The sequence below is a fragment of the Bos indicus genome, chromosome 4 (assembly GCF_029378745.1).
Source record: "Bos indicus isolate NIAB-ARS_2022 breed Sahiwal x Tharparkar chromosome 4, NIAB-ARS_B.indTharparkar_mat_pri_1.0, whole genome shotgun sequence".
Taxonomy (NCBI): Eukaryota; Metazoa; Chordata; class Mammalia; order Artiodactyla; family Bovidae; genus Bos; species Bos indicus.
This window is the reverse complement of record NC_091763.1, coordinates 22429639-22452667: the sequence shown is the minus strand read 5'-3', so window position 1 is coordinate 22452667 and position 23029 is coordinate 22429639. Positions and strand designations below refer to the sequence as shown.

The following is a 23029-nucleotide window of genomic DNA, read 5'->3' as shown; positions in this document are numbered from 1 at the left end:
ACCAGGTCTTAGATGACAAGGTATATGTTTGTAATCACTGCCATACTAATGGTCCTAAGATTGTAATTATAGGTGCATATTAAGACAGTGTAAATATGCAGTCGCCTTAACATTTGTGCATAGGCTAAACTGCAGCTTATGATTGTCACTGAATTATAGAAGTTTTATTTCATGAATAAACATAAATGAATATGTATGAAATGCCTCTATTCCCTGCTACAAAACATTTGCCTTTGAAGTCGCCACTTGGCTAGTTTGGATCTGAGTTGAACATTTAGCAAAAGTTAAAATGTAATGCCAAACTTCATTGGTTGGATTTTTTATTAGATAAGGTAGAAATGAAAGCAGCAGGCAATTTAATTAGCAGTAATTTTTCTGGGCAAGTCATTACTTTGATGAACTTCAGAGCAATGTTTATGGCTCCTAATTAACCATGTTAGTCATTTGATTGAATAATCACTTTGGAAATGTTTCTACAATTTGATTAGAGTCTGACCCACTCTGATGGTCATAAATTAACTGATATCACTTTAGGATAACATGACTTTAGTTACTTTAGGGAAATAAACTCCTCTTAACCATATTTTTTTCAGGCTTCTCTTTTCTGTATGAAGGATGCTGAATTTAAAGACAGACTGAATTTAGACAATGCAGCCAAGTGTCTCAATTTCAAGAGCTAGATGTTAATTTTATTTACCCTGAGGTGTAATAAATAGTATAAGATCTGGCATAAACACAAATATATTCTCATATATGCATTTTTTTTTTTTCTAAATTGCTGTTTGATGCTTTTTTTTTGGAACTTAGATCATAAGTTGAGCCTTTGGAAATGTAATGGAAGCCTGGCATCAGGTGTATTTTATGTCATTAATTTATGGCGAATTTTAAATTAGTATACTTTATACCTCATAGATTAATAAGGAGAATTTATGAAGAATATTAAAGTACAGCAGAAAACAGTAAATCGTCCAGTTCGGTAAATACCTGAGTGTTCGTGAAATTACCCATCGAATCCTATCTTTGATGTCCAATGTCTAGTTTTCTAGAATATGCTTATTTTGTGTGATGTTGGAGTACTTTTATAAACTGGCCCTTCAACTTTCTCAGAAATGCTTAAACCTCTTTTCTCCGCCTCTGGGGAGGAAGGGCTACATTTAGTCCCTCTTATATATAATAGAGTTTAACCTGTACGTTTTCTAGCTGCCTCCAGGGCCAGCCAGCTGTTTTTACAGCCACACTCCAGCTGTGCAGCAGTCAGTAAAAGTATTTTGTGGCAGGGTGTCAACATCAGTTCGACAAAATGCTTGCCTCTAAGCAGCTGCTGAGCTGATGGCAGAGTCATTAACACAGTCCCTTCCAGGCCCAGCTGCATGAGGGACCTTATGCCTTGGCAATAAATCAAAATAACATTAAACATTAATTTGAAGTACCATTGGTTAAGAAGTTGGGATAAAATGGATTGCTAATTATTTGGTGACCCAGAAGATCAGCTCCATTGCAACCCTATTATAAGCACTGATATCAGAAAACAAGATTTAACCCTGCCTTTTATAGGGTTAGATCTATAAACTGCATAATACTTTAAAGAAGGCACAGCACAATAAAATGTTTGAAAATGAGTTTGACACTATTTTCAGCTTGTAAACTATTGATTGCTAGATGCTTTTCAACGTTATTGCTATTAGGGATCGCCATTAAGATGTTTTTGACTAAGATCTTATAATGTATGCTTTTTTTTCTGTGAAATGATATCTCATATTTTGGTTGACATTTATCACCAGGCAAATTTTTAGAAAATCAGATAGACTTTAAAAATGGAACATTCTGGACCTAAAAAAAATGACATCTGGACTAAATAATGGTCATTATCTGTTATAGCATGAAAGTTTATAGACTGATAAGAGCCTTTAGATTCCAATTCACTTAAATGCTATTACTTGTTCAGAATTACTACAAGGGGTGGAAAGGAGGTTGTATTCTTATATTAAATAGCAACCTGTCATATATATTTTAAACATCTAATTTTGTATGTGCTCAGTTGCTCTGTCATGTCTTGACTCTTTGTGACCCCATGGACTGTAGCCTGCCAGGCTCCTCTGTCCATGGGGATTCTCCAAGTAGGAATCCTGGAGTGGGTTGCCATGCCCTCCTCCAGGGGGTCTTCCCAACCCAGGGATAGAACTCAGGTCTCCTGCATTGCAGGCAGAGCCACCAGGGAAGCCCTTTTTTTTTTTTTTTGTATATGTTTATTTTTGTAGATGTTGCTTTAAAATCTTTAGTAATACATACAGAAGATAGAATCAACGTAATCATGTTTATGCATTTCTGTGGAAACTGTGTATGTTATATTCAGATTTGGACCCAGGTTTTAGGTACCTAAAACCTATAAAATGTGGAACCTGAAAGAAAAAGTAAATGAAATGGCATATACAAAATTAGGCTTAAGGTCTCAGCAGCACTTTTCCAAGTGGAGGGTCTTGAGGTTGAAACTTCAGTATTCACCCTGAATTGACCTCTTGTTTATGTGAGTGAACTTCCAAATTCAGAGTCAAAGAAGAGCAGACTCAGATAACATGTGACCCCGTCCTCTATTTTATATAAACTTAGAAAATAACTTATCTAAAGTCATATAGCTTTATTAGTAGTAAATGAAGGACCTGAATTTTTATCTTTTGTCTCTTAAATCTGTATTTCTTTCCCTTTCCCCATATCTAGGCTGCTAAACACATTACATACACAGCCATCACTATGACTCAAGGTTAACCATTAACCGAGTTTTGTTTTCTCAGGAATGAATTAAGTTGGTCATACAAGTAAGGCCTTGCTTTTAGGGTAGCAATGGTGTTTGCTATTGGATTCCTGCTGTTGGATTTGTTGCTGTTGAATTTGTTGCTGTTGGATTTCTCTTTTATAGCCTCACTGGCTTTGAATATGGCCTGTGGGCTTAATAAAATGAAAAGTCAGTCTTGTTTTTGTCTGAAGAAAAAAAAAAATAGCAGTCATCTTACTAGGCTGAAGTAATTATAAGAGACATAACAATTTTGTCTTTCCATCATGATTTCTAGCCAATGTTCATGAAATAAACTATGAACGAGTCTTGTATTGACCTTTGCTTTGGTTGCCACTGGGTAAACAAATTTATCCCATACGTGTCCTGAAATGTCTTTTAACTCATGATGCTGTTTGTTTTGAGGACTCCATCACATTTATGTGCTGTTGCTTAGCCTACCTTTAGTTTAGTCAGGTTGGTGTGGGTAAAACTTCGAATTCACACACCTGTTCAGGGGAATCACTGCTCACCATGGTATGGTTCTCAACCTTCCGTCTCGAGTGCAGGCCCTACCTGCAATGTTAACCATGTGTTGACAAGTTCCCCTCAGGAGACTCGTGTCTGTTTCTGTTACTTTCCTGTCTGCACTCCGTTCACTGATAACAACATGTTTTCAGCTCCAGACATCTCTTTGACCGATGTTGTTTCCTCTTTCAGAAGTGCCTAGCTGCCACTCCATTTATATGAGGCAAGAAGGCTTCCTGACTCATCCCAGCAGAACAGAAGTTAAGTTTTCCATTATTGAAATTCTTATAAATACTTGTCAACATAATCAGCCATCTTCAGGATGCTGTCACATTATCATGATATACGGGAAAAATCACTTAAGTCCACTAAACCATTGTTTTAAAACTTTTTGAAGTAAAAGTAAGATTTTTCAGGTCATGATCTCTTATATTCTGTTAACATGAGTCATGTGCATATAAACAGCTGATAAGTGGATTTCTCTGTTCTTTTTTGCCAACAACCATATCCTTTTAAAATAGAACATGTGCTTTATAGATCACCCACCTTACTGCTGTCTGCTGAAATGTATCTTCAAGGAATTTTCAGTTTTGCTTGAGAGAGCTAAGTCATTGTGTTGACATAAAATGCAGTTGATTTAAATACATTCACATTTAAATATCCTGGATTTTACATTTTGGGACAAGTAATTGTTAAGCCTCACATAAGAGGCTTAGAAAAGGTGTTTTTCTCATGGGTGTGTTATAGTAACTGAGGTGGGAAAGTTTTGTTCTAATGGGCATGGTATTTGCAAGGTCATGTATGAAAGTTCTTTTATCGGGATAGACTAACCGTTAAAGTATTTCCTGAATTATGTGCACGGTCCTTGATGTCAACAGTCTGTGTCATCAGTGAAACGACTTGGATCCATCCTTCTAGGTTGAGTCTAACATTGGTTGTTTTGCATAAATGATATCAGTAGAAGTTAACCCCTGTGTTTAAAGGATAGTAAAATGAGATGGTAAATCCAGAATATACGAGACCAAAATTTTGCACAAATGCAATTTAATTGTTGTTGTTGTTAATATTATGTACCTACCACAGAGACCAATACTTATGAGAAATAAAACTGTGATTAAATTATGTGAAATTTCTTCCTAGTAATTGAAGATAATAGCAATTAAATGAAAGTCCCACAGTCAAGGATATTTGGGGGAGAAAATGATTGTAGAAAGCCATCAATTTATTTTGCATTTTTTCTAAGGATTTAGCAATAAAGGAAAATTCTTTTTTTTTTTTTTTAAATCTGACTTGTCTATTGAAGATGAAATCATGAAAAGGTTAACGCAGCTAAATATTTCTGTAAAGGAGTGAGGGAATAAACTGTATTTGTTTCAGTTCATCAGGGTCATAATGCAAGATAAATGTCAGTAATTCTCATCTGTTTGAATAATGAAACTTGGAAGAAAACAAAAAAGAAGATAATCTGTTTTACATCGCAGGTTTGCCAGTGTTTACATGAGCATTATGGGTTAGTAATAATATCTATAGCTAACTTTCATATATTACCATGTGCCAGTCACTGTTCTAAAGTTGCATATATTGAACCATTCAATCCTCACAACAGCCCTATAAGATAGGTGGTTTATTTTCATTCCCATTTTATAGATGAGGAAACTGAGGCACAGAGGTCAAATAATCTGTCCAAGGTCACAGAGTGGAAAAGCAGAGAAGTCCTTTTCTGCCTCCATTTTTGCATTCATGGTTATATTTTGAATTGTTTGTGAGTTTTATTTCTGTCATGAATAAATGTATCCCATTTCCCCTCCACAGGCTGCATGTTTGAAAAGGGCCCCAGGCAGTTTTATGATGATACCTGTGTCGTCCCAGAGAAATTCGATGGTAGGTTTTTCATTGTGTATCAAGTGTTGATTTCTGTAAGAGGCTGTGGAGAGATACCCTTACCTCTCCTGAAAGCAGTCAACATCGCTACTTAAAGATTTTCATGCTCATCACTTACGGTGCACTCAAGTCTCGCTAAACTTTGCCTCTTATAAATTCCCTTTCCTTTTCCCATTAAGAAGCTTTTCTCTTTTGTCCTATGAGAGATCCCATTTTTAAAGACAGACAGAGTATCATTCTTGCTGAGCTTTATGTAGAATAAGAGAGGGCCCTTTCCATTGCCCGACTGAGTACATGCAGCTTGTTGTTTGAGATGTATTGAAAGCTGATCCCGTAATTAACAAAGCAGAGCAGAAAGCTTGCTCCTGTGGACGCACAGTTGACTAATGTAGCCTCTTGCCTTTTATTGTTCATGAAAAGATGCATTATGGAACACAGGAGCAACATAGCTGCCCATTTAGTTAGTGATTGTGCATCCTCTTTTTTTTTTTTCTTTGGAAGATGTTCATTACTAATGCGACATTAGTTTGTAATTGCTCCAAATGGATTTAGGAAAGCATTACCTTTTTAATATCACTTGCTGTGGCAATGAAAATGAAAACATCACCCCCACATGTTAGAAAAGGGTAAGGGGTGTCAAGTTCGAGAGACTCTTCTTCTCTTGACAAAGATTGCAAACAGTCGGCATCTAGAAGGAGGCTTGGGTAAAAAGCAAACGGTTGATTGACTTAGTGGTTCTTCAGAGTGGTCTCCCTATTTCCTGCTTTGATTGTTTAACAGGAAATGAGCAGGGGCCTTCTGATTAGCTGATTGCACAAACTTTCAGGATCATGGCTGTAATGACTTGGTAGCTCTTGGGAGTTTTAATTGTCATTATTTAAACAGCAAAGGATATGCACAGATTACTCGTCTATCTCTAATTAGTTGCTTGAAGACTACTCTGTTCTCGATACTTTTGCTACTCTTAGACTTATCAGACAGGATGACCAGTCTTGGGAATATCTGTTTCCTTAGCCTCCCTTTAAAATGCTAAATTCATCTCAAGGTCATGGGTTAAACTCTAACACAGATCACCTTTTCAGTTTTATTCTATAATAAATGTTAGTTTTAACCTTTGAGTTTCAGAGGTGTGATGTGTGTTATTGTATTTAGCACCATTAGCAGAGTATCAAAATGCTTAAAATCTAGTTTTTTTTCTCTTGAAATAAAGCAGAAGGTCTACTTTTTGGAATAACCTTCATCAGTTCCTTTCATAGTCAGTGAGTTAACTTTTTAAGAAATGACGATAATTAGTATGGGCATGCAAGGAAGAAAAACAGTTCAAAATATAGACAAGATCAGGGTGTAATCTAACAGGGCGAAGACAGAGTCACACTTGTGTTTGGGGAAGCTAATTGTCTTGATTATTTTTTCCCTTTGATTTTTAAATACTTCTCAGCTTCATACTAAGGAAATATTTTGGGCAAAATAGTATTGGGCTTACATTTTATAAGGAACAGAGAACAAGAAGAAAGAAAATCAAAGAATTTTTTTTTTTCCTTGTGCAAGGCGAATATGATCAGTCAGTTTTATAGGCAGAAGCAATCTAAAGGTTAGAATATTTCACAGTGTTTCATTCCATCTGCAAAATTATTCTTTTGCCCCCATGAAAATTTCTAAATCTCAGAAGGAAAAACTAAGATAAATAAAACTATCACTGAACAATATGAAGAGACACTTCCATATTCTATAGCTTAGACCAAAACATCATAATGATTTTTAGCAGCTATTGAGTGAAAAATTTTACTTTGATTTTTTTTAAGTATTTTTTCTATCATTATTTCAAGAGGTGTATTTCTGTCTTCTGACCAAAGGAAAGTTTTAAAAAGCTTGTGATTTGGGCTATTTTATAATTCACTCTTCATGTTAGTATATCACCTTAAGTATATTCTGTCTAAATTGTTTCTAAACAATTTCCCTCTGCATGAAGGAGAGAAATTCATGCATTAATAGTGATATGCTTATAGGGCCTTAGACATTCAATTCCCAATGTGATTGGTTCCACATATTTTTGAGACAGTTTGCTGGACCTGGAAATGTATAATCAGTAGTCATGAAACTGAGTTGTGTGTGTGTGTTTTCTTTTGTTCGTTCGTTTGCTTTTGGTAAAACCAAAATATCTGACCAGATTTATACCAAAGAATTGGAAACTGACACCTTTATTGCTGTAATGTATTTAATAGACTTTTACAGTTTGTATGTAGCACAAACAATCCTTTCTTGTTTAAAAATACAGCTTTACAGAAAACTCTGGTGTGTTCATTTTTATGTGTATATGTATTTTTGAATTGGACTCTCAGAAAAAGAATAACAAGCTAAACTCAAATAAGTGCAATATAAACAAGAGATAAGGAAAAATGAGAGACTTTTCATTTGCTGCCAGCTGAGCAAAGCATGGTGGCAATATGAAGGTGTGGTAGAAAGATAGCATGATGGTAATCCAGTATGCCTTGCATTACCCATGATATTTTCCTGATTTTTACTTAGCTCACAGAGTTTAAGCTGCTATTAAATTTGCTTTGAAACATTTGCATTTAAATTTTCAATAGTTTGTCACATGCAAATCAATGAGGTATTTATAAATTGTAGTTTGCAAATTTTAATTTGTATAAATAAAATGCCTGGAGCTTAAAATTGATTACTGCCTCTCCACTGTTGCTTAGAGTAGTGTGTGTGTGTGTGTGTGTGTGTGTGTGTGTGTGTGTGTGTGTGTGTGTGTTAGTCACTCAGTCATGTCCGATTCTACGACTCCATGGACTGTAAAGCCTGCCAGGCTTCTCTGTCCATGGACTTCTCCAGGCAAGAATACTGGCGTGGGTAGCCATTCCCTTCTCCAGGGGGATCTTCCTGTCTCAGGAACTTAACCTGGATTTCCCACATTGCAGGCAGGTTCTTTACCATCTGAGCCACCAGGGAAGCCCTGCTTAGAGCAGTAAGAGATGGCATTAACAATGAAGCAAAGAAGTAGGATTAGATACTATAGTTTTTAAAATGTATCTGAAGAAAACAAAAGATACAGCGTTTTTATAAGTCAGTGACATCTGTGCATTTATTTTGCCCTGTGTGCATTTATATTGACCTATGCGTAGTTATCTATAAGTTTGTAGATTCCTGGTTTATATTCAACCATTTAACTGTGTTAAATCCCTATTTAATGAAAAAGATATATTTCATAGAAACTCTTAAATTAGTTGTGGTTTAACTGTTTTTAGTGATTATTTTAATATAAATTTTATATAAATGTCATAATAATGCTAATCATAGAAACTTAAAATGTTTTTAATTTAGGAGACATAAAACAAGAGCCAGGGATGTATCGGGAAGGACCCACATACCAGCGGCGGGGATCACTTCAGCTCTGGCAGTTTTTGGTAGCTCTTCTAGACGACCCTTCAAATTCCCATTTTATTGCCTGGACTGGGAGAGGCATGGAATTTAAACTGATTGAGCCTGAAGAGGTGAGTTTCATAGCTTCTATTTAGGGAAATCAGCTATGTCATAATAGAAAGACACATACTTGATTAATATGCCAAAAATTCACTTTTTAATTTTAAAACTTTAGGGGAACATTTTGAGTGAAAAGGTAGTCCAAAGGGAAAAAAAGCAAGCTACGTGTAAAATAAGAAATGAACATGTTACAGGCTTGTTCCAGTTGAATACTATCCTATAGAACTGATGTTGAAGAAAATCAACGGGAACATTACTGTGCATGCGCGCTAAGTCACTTCAGCTGTATCTGACTCTGTAGGGCAGGGCCTGGGCCTTCTCTAAAGGTGCTTCTAAGTTGGGCTTGTTGGATGGTCTTTGAGAAAGAGAAGAACGTGCATCAAGTTCAACTCATTTTAGGGAGAGAGGAATTGTTCTTGAGAATTAGAAGCTATTAATTGGACAATCTTGATTTTTGGCAGGAGGGTCGGAGAAAAACATTTAGAGAACTAAGTCATGTGTAAGAGGGCTGTAGGGGAGACACAGCTGTGGGAATACAGGCACTCAAAGGCCATAGTGGGAAATTCTCACTCCTTGGGTGTCTCTTAGGAGACACAGACCCATAGGAATATTGTTTCCCTTTGATTAATGGTAATACCTGTTTTGGATCAGCTGGGCGGTATACACTCCATTGGAAGGTAAGAATAAAGTTTAAAATGTCACATGATACCTAAGAAATTGCCCAAATGAGAGGACTCTGGATAGAGATACAATGGGTAAATGGAGCTCCTTTCATTCTGTTCAGTTGTCTTACCCGCTTCCAGCCTGCCCTTGTGTACATACAAGTGGAGTATTTTCCTATAAAACTTCCCAGTTCAATGTTTATTCTTCTCGGGAGTAGCTTTAGATTTAAGGCTACTGTTATTATTACAGTGTAACCTACCAAATAGCATTTGGACCTCAAGGGAAAGGCGACGTTTTATATTTATTTACACTTTCTTTAGAAGAATTTTGTCCGTGCTGGGTCTTGGTGGCAGTGTGCAGTCTTCTCATGTGGTAGCTTGTCTTGTTGTGGAGCAGGGTCTCTAAAGCACAGGATCAGGGGTTGTGACACGCCAGCTTTAGCTGTCCCTCAGCAGGTAGAATCTTCCTGGACCAGGAATCAAACCCAGGTGCCCCACATTGGCAGGCAGACTCTCAACCACTATACCAGCAGGGAAGTTTGAAGGGCCAACTTTCATTAAAGTTTGTGTCTTTTCATGAAAGATGCTTTCTCTCTTTACATTAGCTGAGAAAGCATTGGGAGACTTTTAGCTAACATAGCTATGACTCAGATTGGCTGTTGTATCTTAAACACCCCAGAAAAGTAAAAAAAAAAAAAAAATTCAGAGATATCTATTTTTTTTACCTTAAATTAATTCGTTTCATGTAGATTTGACATCTACAACCTAGGCTAATGGGCCTGTATACATCTTATATTATCTGCTCTGTGAGTCCGTGTATTCAGTCATAATCAGATAATATGTCCTAATTTGATATCCAGAAGATAAGATGATAGTACTTGTAAAGATTTAAGGGATTTATCTGATTTGAGTATGGATTGAATAAAGTATGAAATAAGAAGAACTAATGAGCACAATTAAGTCAACTCCAGCTTATATCAGTGAGAGGGTATGTTTCCATCTTCTTTAGCCCCACACCAAGTATACACAGATACATGCATAATACCTACTCACACACAGAGGGCTTAGGATCAAAACTGTAAGTATCCATTATCAAGTATGGGCTAAATGTTTGGGTAGTTGAATTTTGTATTGTGTCTAAAACTTAATTTGGCTGTCAAAGGAAATTCATCTTTATGTAGATGTACTTAAATAATGTAAGTGAAAGAACCACAAAAATGTGAAGCACTAAAGATTGAGGCTAGAATCACTTAACATAAAGTAATTTGAAAGCTTGTTAAGTAATGATGAGAATGTGAGCTCTTCATCTCATGAAAGATGTTAATAATCACTGCAAGAGTTGGTTCATGCTAGACCTTAAGGACATCCAGCAGGGATTTATATCAGTTACTTCTGTCCATCTGTGATTAAAGTGAGCAGAAACAGAATTTTTTATTGTTGCCATGGGCTTCCCTGATAGCTCAGCTGGTAAAGAATCTGCTTTAAATGCAGGAGACCACAGTTTGATTCCTGGGTCAGGAAGATCCCCTGGAGAAGGGAAAGGCTACCCACTCCAATATTCTGGCCTGGAGAATTCCATGGACTTGGAATTCTCCAATACGTGGAGAATTCCATGTATTGTCCATGGGGTCGCAAAGAGTCGGACGGCCTTCACTTCACTTTCATTTGTTAAGATGGGGGTATTACTGAATTACATCAGTGATTATTGATCCACTTAGAAGTGTAAAAATTCTTAGGCAAGTGATTAAGTTCTTTATGTATTGATTTTTAAGCTGATTGTGTTGAAACAACTAGAATAGGAGACTTGACCAGAGGACCATTATGTTACATCAGATTGTGAATCTCTGTGACTTTTTTATTTTTTTAGCCTAGAAGGAATACAATTATATCTGTTCTTATGACAGACTAGCATTTAGATACCTTTTCTGTAGCAGACTCTGAAAGTGAAAAAAGAGATGAGGAATTCAGAGAGTCAGCAGACCATTTCCAAATAGTAACTAACTCCCTGGTAATAGGGAAGTAAGCACTGAACGTCTCCGAAGGCCTTTTGTTCAAAATGAAACATTCCATTTCTGATTGCTGCATTGCTCACTGCTGCAATTGCTTCCATCAGGCAATGACTCTGCTGTTTATGTTTAAATTTCTTCTTTGAAAAGTGTTTGTGAAATTCCTTTAGTCTCCGTGGCCCCCGGTCACCCTCTTCTTTCAATCACACAGCAGTTCTTTGAGGGTCTGCGACAGCGCAGCTCATGAAAGGTGGCTGTGAAACCATCCTTGTTGGAATTACTTTAAGTTCCACTTGTTTATATTCCATCTTGCAGTTTAAAATGATACTGAGTGAGATTTCAGTCTTGCACTGATCATCTGCTCTGTGTGTTTAGGATAACTTCAGCAAGCGCATAATCTTTACCTTCTCTTCTTTGAGATATTTGAAATTATGGGATCTTATTTTTGAATTAATCATGGGTTCAGGGAACAGTTATTGACATAGCAAAGCATCTACAGGACACAGCATGCTAAGTCATTTCAGTTGTGTCCGACTCTTTGCAACCCCATGCACTATAGCCTACCAGGCTACCTTGTCCATGGGGATTCTGCAGGCAAGAATACTGGAGTGGGTTGCCATTTCCTCCTCTGGGGGACCTTCCTGACCCAGAGATCAAACCCACATCTCTTATATCTCCTTTATTCACAGGTGGGTTTTTACTACTAATGCCACCTAAGTAGAAGTCTTTTGGTAATATTCAAGATTGTTGAGCTGGAAGAGTTATCGAGAAGTCTGATAGCCTGTGGTTTCTAGGTTTACTGTTGCATATTCAAGCATGATTTTTTAAAATAAATTGAATAATATTAATAATTGAACAATTACATTGTCCTATTTAATTCATTTGACAATAAGGGTAACTGCTATAGTGCTACATAGATCGTTCCACTCTCCTCATTGACAGCCAACGTGTTCATTTGAAAAAATGTTATAAGGAAGTTACTAGAAGTATTGTTACCGTTGTACATGCTCCATGTTGAAAATGGTCCTTTGGCTGGATATAGTGGTGATTGTGATGGGTCATTCGTGAGGGCTGGATGGACTTTATTAGTTGTTGGATGGTCTAACCTGTCCTGGAAGTTTTTATGTTGTCTGTTCATTTTAAGTTTCAGTCTTTTAAAACGATTTTATTATGATAGGAACACAACATGGGATGTATCTTCTTATCCAGTTTTTAAGTGCTTGGTCCAATATTGTAAACTAGAGGCACAGTGTTAAAGCAAATTTCTAGAGCTCATTCCTTTATCTTCTATAACGTGTCTACATCTCCTAGGCATATGGGTATGTCTCATTTTCTTCAACTTTATGATAAATGTGATATTGAAATAGCTCTAAAAATAAATTTGATTGTTTTAATATGTCTACTGATACCCACAGTGCTGTGAATTAGCTGGCATCAGAAAAGTCAAACTCTGCTTACGATATTAAAAAAAAGGCATCTTTTTCTCCCTAAAGACCTCCTTTGGGGAGAGAGAAAGTTGTTGTTAAGTTTGTCGCAGGTTATTTTGCTTTCTAGGTATATCCTGGTGAGCTAGAAAAAAATTATTAAGAAATGCCAAAGTATTCAGAAATTGTTGTTCAGTTTAAGGAGATACTGATAATTTATTTTCACATCCCCTCCAGGTTTGCAGGCTCTTCAGTTGTCCTGTCTGTTAAAGATTCACTGATGTCCATTGTTAGCTGTTTAAAAGATGTTTTATTTAGAAAGTATTGCTTTCACTTATTATTGCCACTTGCCCATCACACTATTGCTCCCAACATTTACATTAAAATTAAGTTTATCTTAATTAATGAAATTAATTAATGGGTTGATTAATATTAATGGAATCCATTAGTTAATCCATTAATTAATGGAATATTAATGTGTGCCTGTCACTGTGACTTTCTATTTGGAGATACATAGTCACAGGGATGTGACATCTCATATTTCGCTTTTAAAAAGTATACTGATGTATGTGACTAAATTACATTGTATCTTCATTCAGGAAATAGAAATTAGTGAGAGAGAAAATAGGAAAGATCAGTGTTTTTTAAAGAAAAAAAACAAACCACAGAGAAAAGTTATTGCTAATAAAATAGAGTATTTCTGCAAAGCATTGTATAAGATGTTGCTATATGACATACAACAACTTGGAATTCTGAGAACTTGAAGGAGAACGCTAACCCAATTAGAAAATGCTCTCTCCGGGTTGCCTAGGTATACACGGGGGCTGCAATTTCTGCTCAGATGAAGCAAAAGTGGAAATGAATGAGGATGTGACTTTGACTGGAGTCACAAAAGCAGGCTACCCTGTTCTGGATCATCTACAGCTAGCCCAGGGTCGTGGGGAGGGAGGGGATACAGATTCATTGAGGAAGGAGGTTTTGCTAAAGCTCTATTGAAGAACTTCGTCTTTGCCAGAAAAGTTGCACTTCCAAAGTCGTATTATAAAAAGCTCGGAGATTGTTCACAAAACCACAAAATGGATATTCTGCTTTAGAGATTTTTGTTTGTGGACTCATATACATGGTGACCTTTTTTGCTTCCTTCTTATTTTTAGCATCTAATTACTGTTCTTTAAATGAATGCTTAATTCCACCAGTTTAGTATTGACTGCACTTTTTTTATTTTCTGATGCTGCTTCAGGCAATAAAAATTATGTACAGTTCAGCTTACTAATTTGTGCACACTATGCCACTTGTCTTTTAGCCAGTGTGTTTTAGCCAGTGTCAAGCAGGGTATCTTTTTTCCTTTGACTTATCATAACCTGAAAAACACCTTTACCAAGAGATCTTTATTTATAGATAAAGTTGCTCTTGATCTTTAGTTTTTAATCTGAAAAAGAAATAAGAAGGAAAAAGCAGAAATGAGACCTCAGAATGGGAAATATGCCTCATTTTGGTGAATTGCAGCCTGTTCAGTCCTGTTGTAAACACATTCCCTTATTTCCATTTAATTTTGTATCCAAAACAATAGTGACAATGAATTCTATTGTGATGTTTCAGAATGATCACTTAGTGCCTGGTTGAGAAAGCAAACCAGGACCCAGGAAATGCAGATCTTGATAGCTTTTGCCTCTTACACGTATGCCATCGATTTGGATATGTTTTAGATGGTTTGGAAGTAGTTAATGAATTAACTTAATTTTTATGAAATATGTTGATAAGATAATACTTAACACAACAATGTGGTTCTGTCTCAATGGCAGGTGGCCAGGCGTTGGGGCATTCAGAAAAACAGGCCAGCTATGAACTATGATAAACTTAGCCGTTCACTCCGCTATTATTATGAGAAAGGAATCATGCAAAAGGTGAGCAGCTAACACAGCATTAAAATTTATTGAAATGTTTCACATTCATCCGCATGTCATACTTCAAAGCCACATATCATTGCATTGCTGAAGCAAGGTTTTCGCTCACTTTAACGTATGCTTAGCTGTTGGTTTTCCTATTACAGGGCCTTCTGTTTATAAATTTATGAGCATTATAGGCAAATATGTAATACAAAATAGATTTTCTGAAAGTCCCCACTTTGCTGTGTTTGGTTAAAAAAAATCCTGCTTTAGTACTAATATGGCAATATATGGCAATATATGTCCCTAAAAGTTGTTGACATTTTGCTCATTCTCCACAATTATACAATTTTGAATATTAGCTGAATGTTTCCTTTCCCCCTCTTTTTCTGATTCTTAGAACAGTCAGAGCATTTCTTGTTCTCATTCTGAAAAACATCTTTTCTTGGCTGATTTCATTACTTGACAGCTTAACATCTTAAACAGTTGATTTGAAATGAGTATTTAATCTTATCTTGTTGGCATAAGGACATTAAATATGCTTTATTTCAAATCAGTGTCTTAGTATTTCAAGGTAGCTTGTTTAAAAAGTGTGAGATAAAACAAATGAATTACACTTGGGACAAAATCTAAAATTTTTGAAGAAGGTAATGAATAAATAAAGATAAAACATTTGGGCATTTGTTATTATTAATATCCTTCAGCCTTGCATTGTACTCAATCTATTAGTCTTGACTGTGAACGGCGTTTTAGGATTTATCCATTGTGAACATTACATTATAGTTTCATTATGTGTCCTTTGTTCATTTGTGGAAACATGAACATAGTTACATATTACAGATCATGACATAGTTTTATGTCACCATGCTGCTGCTACTGCTAAGTCGCTTCAGTCGTGTCCAACTCTGTGCGACCCCATAGACAGCAGCCCAACAGGCTCCTCCGCCCCTGGGATTCTCCAGGCAAGAACACTGGAGTGGGTTGCCATTTCCTTCTCCAATGCATGAAAGTGAAAAGTGAAAGTGAAGTCACTCAGTCATATCTGACTCTTTGCAACCCCATGGACTGCAGCCTACCAGGCTCCTCCATCCGTGAGATTTTCCAGGCAAGAGTACTGGAGTGGGGTGCCATTGCCTTCTCCATAGCTATTCTTTCCATAGCTACTGTCACCATAGCTATGCCAAGAAAAACTATACCAGTTGGTCCATGACAATGGTAAAAGAAGAGGGGGAAATAGCATCATTTGGGCTTTCTGGACCAAAGGCAATCTGCTGTCTGGTTAGCCAGCCAGTAAGTTAGAACTTCAAAGAGCCTTAAAAGATAAGGCTGAATGGGATTCTTAATTGCTTCCTGTTTCCCTGAATCTCACCCTCAAATTGTAAAACCAGTTACTGTCTGCTCCGTCTTCTCCATCTCAGTCCTGGAGTCTTTTTTTTAATTCTTCCTTTCTTTCACCAACCACTCCCGTTCACAGCCAACCTTTTTCAGATACATACCATCCTTTCAGTTTTCATCACCATCTTCGTAATCGGGCAAAGCAAGTAAACGGGCACAGTAGGTCTCTGCGGGTCCCCTGCGCAGTGGTACACAGCAGTAACAAATGCAGTCATGGCTTTGGTTTGCATGTTAGCGTCGTGTGAGATGACTGGTTTTGAACAGATTCTTCTGCTAGTAAGCAGCAATATTCTTTCCTCATGAAGCTGCTGTGATTGTTAAATGAAATAATATGCTTGAGACGCTTGCCTTGTACCTGGTGCAGTGAAAGGCTTCAGCAGATGGTATCTGTGAATAAACCTTGCACCTTGAAGCCAAGACATATTTAGCTTGTATATCTTGACTAGTAAGCCCTTTAATAAAGGGAGCAGTCACAGAGGCTAAAAAGTATCTCAAAATATCTAATCATACCTCAACTTTTACACAGTGTTTAAAGGGGTATCTGCAGGATGTTATGTCTGGTCTTAGATATTCTCAAAGGTATTCAAACTTATGCTTATTATTGATATCATTACTAACATATTCCCATTTATTTATCCAGTTATCACACATCCCATTTGTTTACCTCTTATTTTAAGAAAATAATAAGGCAAGATGCTTTCAAATGATCAAATGATAGCATAGATGTTGGAATACAGAGAAAAATGTTGTGGCTCCTCATATTTTCCCTATTAGGCTGTAATTGCCAAGGTAAACTATTAGTAACTATTTATCAGCCAACATAGGATAGCAAAATGTGTACTTAACAGGCCTTTTGGGTATCACATATGATACAAGGAAGAATAGACCGTTTAAAGGTGAAAACGCAAAAGTTGAAGTGTACTTATAACTAGCACAACAATCAAGACTTGACAGTTTTTGCAGACATACGTATTTACTCATTACACATGTTGAGCCGGTCTACTTGCTGCTCTCTGATACACCTGTGGCTTTCTCATTGCTTCATTTTCTCCCTGATAACATAATGGATAAGTAAGTCCTAAGATAGTCATTCAGAGGAAAATTGTGCAGTCCTTTAAAAAAATATGAGGTAGAATTACATATTTTAATGTGTAGGGGAAAATGTTTATCTGATGATGCTTGTATATGAACTTAAAATTCTGTGTATATGTAGTGTATGTCAATATTAAGTGAAAAATTAGAAAATACAACCAAAGTGTATCAAAACATGAAAGAAACCCTAATTAGTTCAGTAGCTATGAAGGAAGAAATGATGAAGTAATGATTATTATACATTATAGACGATACATGTATGTTTTTACTTCAAAATTTAGAAGTGCCTAAATAAAAGTATATATAGACATTTAAGTATTGGTTATTTCTGAATGATATAATCAAATTATTATTTCTTTTGGCTTAATCTGTAATTTCAAGTTTTCCTCCAATATTACTGTACTATTTTTGAAATTTTAAGAGTTAACACATAATTTAAATAGCTAGCCTTTCAAAGCACAGTTCAAAAGCTAACCTCCTTGTTTAATTCTGATTCATCTCTCTTGCAAAATTAATGTTTTACCTGAGCATTACTATTTATATATACTCAATGTATAACACTGTCCATATTGTAATTGTATTACTAATAAGAGGATTCATTATGTTCCTTGGTTGTTTATCAGACCTTGCTCTAAACTCTGTGGCATTTAACATAATCCAATAAACAGAGTAGTAGCTCTAAATATGTTTACTGAAAGAAGAAGTAAAACAGTGTATCAAGGCAGGGTCCTTAAGAGATTTTATAATGCTGATTGCATATCATACATTTTAATTCCCCACAATAATTTATTAAATAATTTCTAATTATAACCACTAGCAACAGGTTGTACAAAAACATTCCAGTAGTCTAAAGCAAAGCAAATGCCTCCTTCTCAGTGGCCACAAGCAAAACAAAGCCAGTTATTAAATGCTCTGAGATATGCTGGCCAGTTACTTCATTTTTTTTCTCAAAATACTTTGAACAAAGGAATAACGTGAAAACTGGGATTTAGTATTGTTGAGCTTTGTTTCTGATAGGGCCTATTTTTACTTTTATGGCAGTTTCACCATTTCACCTTTATGAACTTAATTTCCTTTTTATAAAGGGCTAAAGTGAATCAACTTATGCCAGACTCCTCTGTTTGCATGCCCTGTGCTAGAAACTTCCATCTCAGTCTTGTAACAGGCTTTCCAAGAAGCCATCGCTGCCTCCATTTCATCAAAAAAAAGGGGAACCGAGGGTGGTTTAAGAAACTTGTAAGTGTTGGCTGTTTTCAAGCCTAAGGATATTCACAGTATTTGAATTCTCGAAATTGGTTTCTCTTATAGGGTAAAAAAAAAAAAAAAAATCCAGGGCAAAAAACATTCTAAATCTGAGTCTAGAACAACAGTGCTCTTTGGTAATTTTTTTCCTACAAACAAGCACAGACAGTTTATAAACCTTGAATTCACCATTCCCCCACGTTTCAAAGCAACTAGTAGAGGTGTTGACTGATTTTCACCTTTCTAAAATTACTGAACTCAACATACACACACAAAGTCAGTATCAAACTTAATACAAAGAACTGTATTCATCCACTCCCACCCCATACCCCAAACCCTCTGGGCTTTTGAGAAGCTCAGCATTGTCTATTAATGGCAGCGGGGGAGGGCTGTATTTGTTTCACTCAATTGTTTATAATTTCCTAGAGAAGCATTACTCTTCAAAATTTAACTTTGGGACGTGTCATTTCCTACAAATTACACTACTTCTCCTTTATTTCAGGCAGCTGTCACATTTCTTTTTCTCATTTCCTCCCTATGTATTGTATATTTTAAATTCCTTTCACTTTTTTTACACCTCTTAATTCAATTTGACACTATATACACATCCTTAACGTCTGTCTAAGGCATCTTGCTTTCATTTTTAAAAGTGATGTACCCAGGATAATACTGCCCTGTTGATCCATCTTTCATTTAAATAAGGCTATGCGTCTTTCTTTTTTCAGATGAGAATATACAGCGAAAAAGAAAAAAATTAAAGGAAAGAGAAAGAATAGTTCATCCTGCGAATTAGTGAAGCACTAGTCTAGTCTTATTAGGAACACAGTCCATTTTTTTCTTTTAAGGTTTGAAAGTTTAGCTTTTCTATAATTTCAGAAATATAATGTTAAGAGGGAAACACTACACTTTAAATGTCTTGTTATTTTATAAGTACAAAACCTTTTTAAACAGAGGGGAAAAAAATTTAATGTGAGATGCCTGCATGAAATCATTGATTTTTTTCCCCCAAATAACAATGTAAGTTTACATTTATATTAAAACAACAAACTGCTAAGTTTCCAGTTTTATCTAAAATGAATGTAATTATCACTCAAGGTCAGCATTTTGCATTTCCCTCGCTTGAACTGTAATTTATCCCACAAAGTGAGGAATTTTTTTTTTCCCTATCTGTATCTGTTAATACTTGATTGCCTTTTCTTTTGTTATCCATCCTTTCTGGAGCATTAAACCATGTTTTTTGTTCATTTCTCTCCCTGCATTCCCCATTTGGAAATGGTGAAGATGAGGTTGTGTTTGTGTGTGTGTGTGTTTTAATTGAGGTGTAATTGACGTAACAACCTTGCATTAGCTTCCAATGTAAAATATAATGATTGGATATTTGTATCTCTTGCAAAATGCTCACTATTCTAAGTTTAGGTACCATCCCGACATCCCACATAAGGATGGGCTTTTTCTTCCATGTTTCCCTCAGGTGGCTGGAGAGAGATATGTCTACAAATTTGTGTGTGATCCAGAAGCCCTCTTCTCCATGGCCTTTCCAGATAATCAGCGCCCACTGCTGAAGACAGACATGGAGCGCCACATCAACGAAGAGGACACGGTGCCTCTGTCCCACTTTGACGAGAGCATGGCCTACATGCCGGAAGGGGGCTGCTGCAACCCCCACCCCTATAACGAAGGCTATGTGTATTAACACAGTGACAGTCAAGGGCCTCCTCGCGCTTCTGCTCTTTTGCAAGATGAAGAGAATCTCTGAATTCTCTTCAATATTTGATTTTTGTCATTTGTATTTTATTTTTAAATAATAATACACAAAAAGGGGCTTTCCTGTTGCATTGTTCTATGGTCTGCAATGGACTGCGCACTTTATTTGAGGGTGGGTGGGGGTAACCTAAACATTTATTCTGTGTAACAGGAAGATAATGGGCTAATGGGAGGGGGGATTGGGGTATTACTTTTTACTTAGGCTTGGGATGGGGTCCTACAAGTTTTAAGTATGATGACGCTATATCATGTTGATTTGATTTCATAACAACCTAGAAAATGTTCATTTCCTCTGGGTATCTATGGTACAGTTAATTCACATTGTGTAAATATCCACTTGGAGACTATCTGCCTTGGGCATTTTCCCCTAGCATTTCTGTGTCTCCGCAAGGTGTACAAAAAAAAAAAAAAAAAAAAAACTACTGTAAAAGGCAGTTTAATTGTTAGAAATGACTGTTTTTGCACCTCTTGTAAAAAGTTATTTAGAGATTGCATTTACTGTTTTTTTGTTTTGTTTTGCTTTATGTATGACTCCCAGAGGAAAACCATACAATGGGTATTCTCTCTGAAGCTGAGTAATCACCATGACTGTAAATGAGGGGCACAATTTTGGACTCTGGCTCCAAACTGAGTCACAAGGCCAGTAGCAGTACACGTATCTGGTGCCACCTTGCTATTTAGATACAGATAATACTGTCCTTTAAATATTTTGAAACCCATTTCAGTTACATAATGATATTTTTCATGGTCCTTTGAGATCTTCATTTAAATGTTAAATCTGGGATCGCAATGAAGCAAAAAATATCTGTCTCCATTCACTTCCTTCAGTACATAAAAACATTATTTAATCAATAAGAATTAACTGTACTAAATCACATATTATGCTGTTCTAGATACAGCAAGCACTTCTTAAGAAAAATATCCAATACACTAAATAGGTACTATAGTAATTTTTAGACATGGTACCCATTGATATGCATTTAAACCTTTTACTGCTGTGTTATGTTGATAACATATATAAATATTAGATAATGCTAATGCTTCTGCTGCTGTCTTTTCTGTAATATTCTCTTTCATGCTGAATTTACTATGACCATTTATAAGCAATGCAGTTAACTACAGATAGCATTTCAGGACAAAATAGATGACTCAAACCATTTATTGCTTAAAAAATAGCTTCTGCCATGCTATGCTATAAGCAGCTTTTATGCACATTGACAAAATGAAGAGTAAGCTTCAGCTTGCTAAGGGAAATTGTGGAAACTTTTGGTGAAATGGAAAATTATTTACAAACTGTTCAAGAATATGAGCAAGTTGCTGTATGACATAGTGCTGGCACTGATATTATCCATCATCTTGTTCTGGACACTTGTGTAAATGTGATTGGATTGTTTGAAAGATTTAAAGATTTGAAGTTTCAAAGGTTTTTGTTTTGGTTTTGTTTTGCATTTGGAGGAAATAGTGAAAGCAGGGTATGTTGTTCTGTTTACCTTGACAAACCATAAGTAAATGGTGTTATAGTATCTCTGATTAGCTTGCTAAAATGATTCAAGCAAAAAACATAAATTTTGTTCACTATCTCAGAGGAAAAAAATTTTAGAGAGTCAATAGCAAAATGGATTTTTTTTTAAAATCCTTAACACAAAGCCAAAATCAACTTACAAAAGATTTTCATGATGAACACAGGAAAAATTGTTGAAAGATGATCTCCTGGCTACCCATTTTCCAACATGACATTGATCACAGTTCATGTCTCTAAACTCAACAGTTATTGGGAAACCCACATAACATAACCTATACTTACTCACATTTATTCCTACCAAAATAATTCTAATTTCAACATATTTATGTAACCTGTGATTTCAATGGTTGTTCTACATTTACATTATATATCATTAGGCCCATTATGGGTTAACAAATATGCCTTAAAAATCAGAATCCCCCCCTACCCACTATGCTCATGTGGCCATTTACAGTTCTTAGAACAAAAATGGATTTTAAAATATTCAGCTAAAATTTTATTGGAAAGAGAATTGACACATTTGGAGAAATTGAAAGTAGGTCTTTAAAATATGATCCAAGTGAAAATTATATTGAGAATACTTTTTCTTTTTTCTCTCATTTTCTTTTATTCTTTTAAAAATTCTAGTTTGATAGTGAAAAAGAATCGGACTATGAGCTATTTTAAAGAATCAAGGAAGAATTGGTATTGATTATATAGTATTTAAGGACAAATTATATATTTTGCTGTTTATGGTAGTAACTCACTGAATAAAATAAGTAATTGGCCAACATTAAGTATATTTCCAACACAGAAGGGTTCAAAACATTACATTATAAACTCTTTTGGGAAATGTATCTAAAGGGTTTTTTTTTTTAAGTTCTGTTCTTATTCTACTTTTTGTTTGGTTGTATTTTTATTTTCAGATAGATTAATAAATCTGGCAGCTGATTTCTGCAAGATTCTTGTGTTTTGAATTTCTAATTGAATTGGCTATTCAAACATAGAAATCAATAATGTAACATTTTCCTTCAACTTGGTAAAAGAAACTAAAGAAGTATCTCCCCTCATGTTTGCTGCCTCTCGATGCCAATACCCAAGGGGTTAATTACAATAAAGAGTGGCACCTCTCAAATAAGTAATGAAAAATGACTTTCCTTAAGTTATGCCTATAAAAATGCATAAAAATAAAAATTCACACAGCTGACAGTGCAGAGCAGTTTCCTCAAATTATAGAAAGATCTTGGAGGTCATATACTTGAAGCTCCTTTTTACAGATTTTATCAGTTTCATGTTGATGTCATAACAAATTGCCACAAATTTAGTTACTCAAAGCAAGCAGATTTACCCTCTTATCATTCTAGAGATCAGAAGTCCACAGTGAGTCTAAAGGGG

At 35.8% G+C, this 23029-nt stretch overlaps 1 protein-coding gene across 5 annotated transcripts in view; it reads left to right on the top strand.

Annotated features, from left to right (window-relative positions):
- The window catches only part of ETV1 (ETS variant transcription factor 1), a 97483-nt gene extending 74887 nt beyond the window's left edge, over window positions 1-22596 (top strand). For all 5 annotated transcript variants that reach the window (XM_019958475.2, XM_019958474.2, XM_070787547.1 and 2 more), the window contains 5 exons: window positions 3488-3556; window positions 5108-5176; window positions 8504-8673; window positions 14557-14658; window positions 19841-22596. In XM_019958475.2, the coding sequence (XP_019814034.2) occupies window positions 3488-3556; window positions 5108-5176; window positions 8504-8673; window positions 14557-14658; window positions 19841-20062 (632 nt within the window). In that variant the 3' untranslated portion in view covers window positions 20063-22596. The remainder of the gene's footprint in view (window positions 1-3487; window positions 3557-5107; window positions 5177-8503; window positions 8674-14556; window positions 14659-19840) is intronic.
- Window positions 22597-23029: the final 433 nt, after the last annotated feature.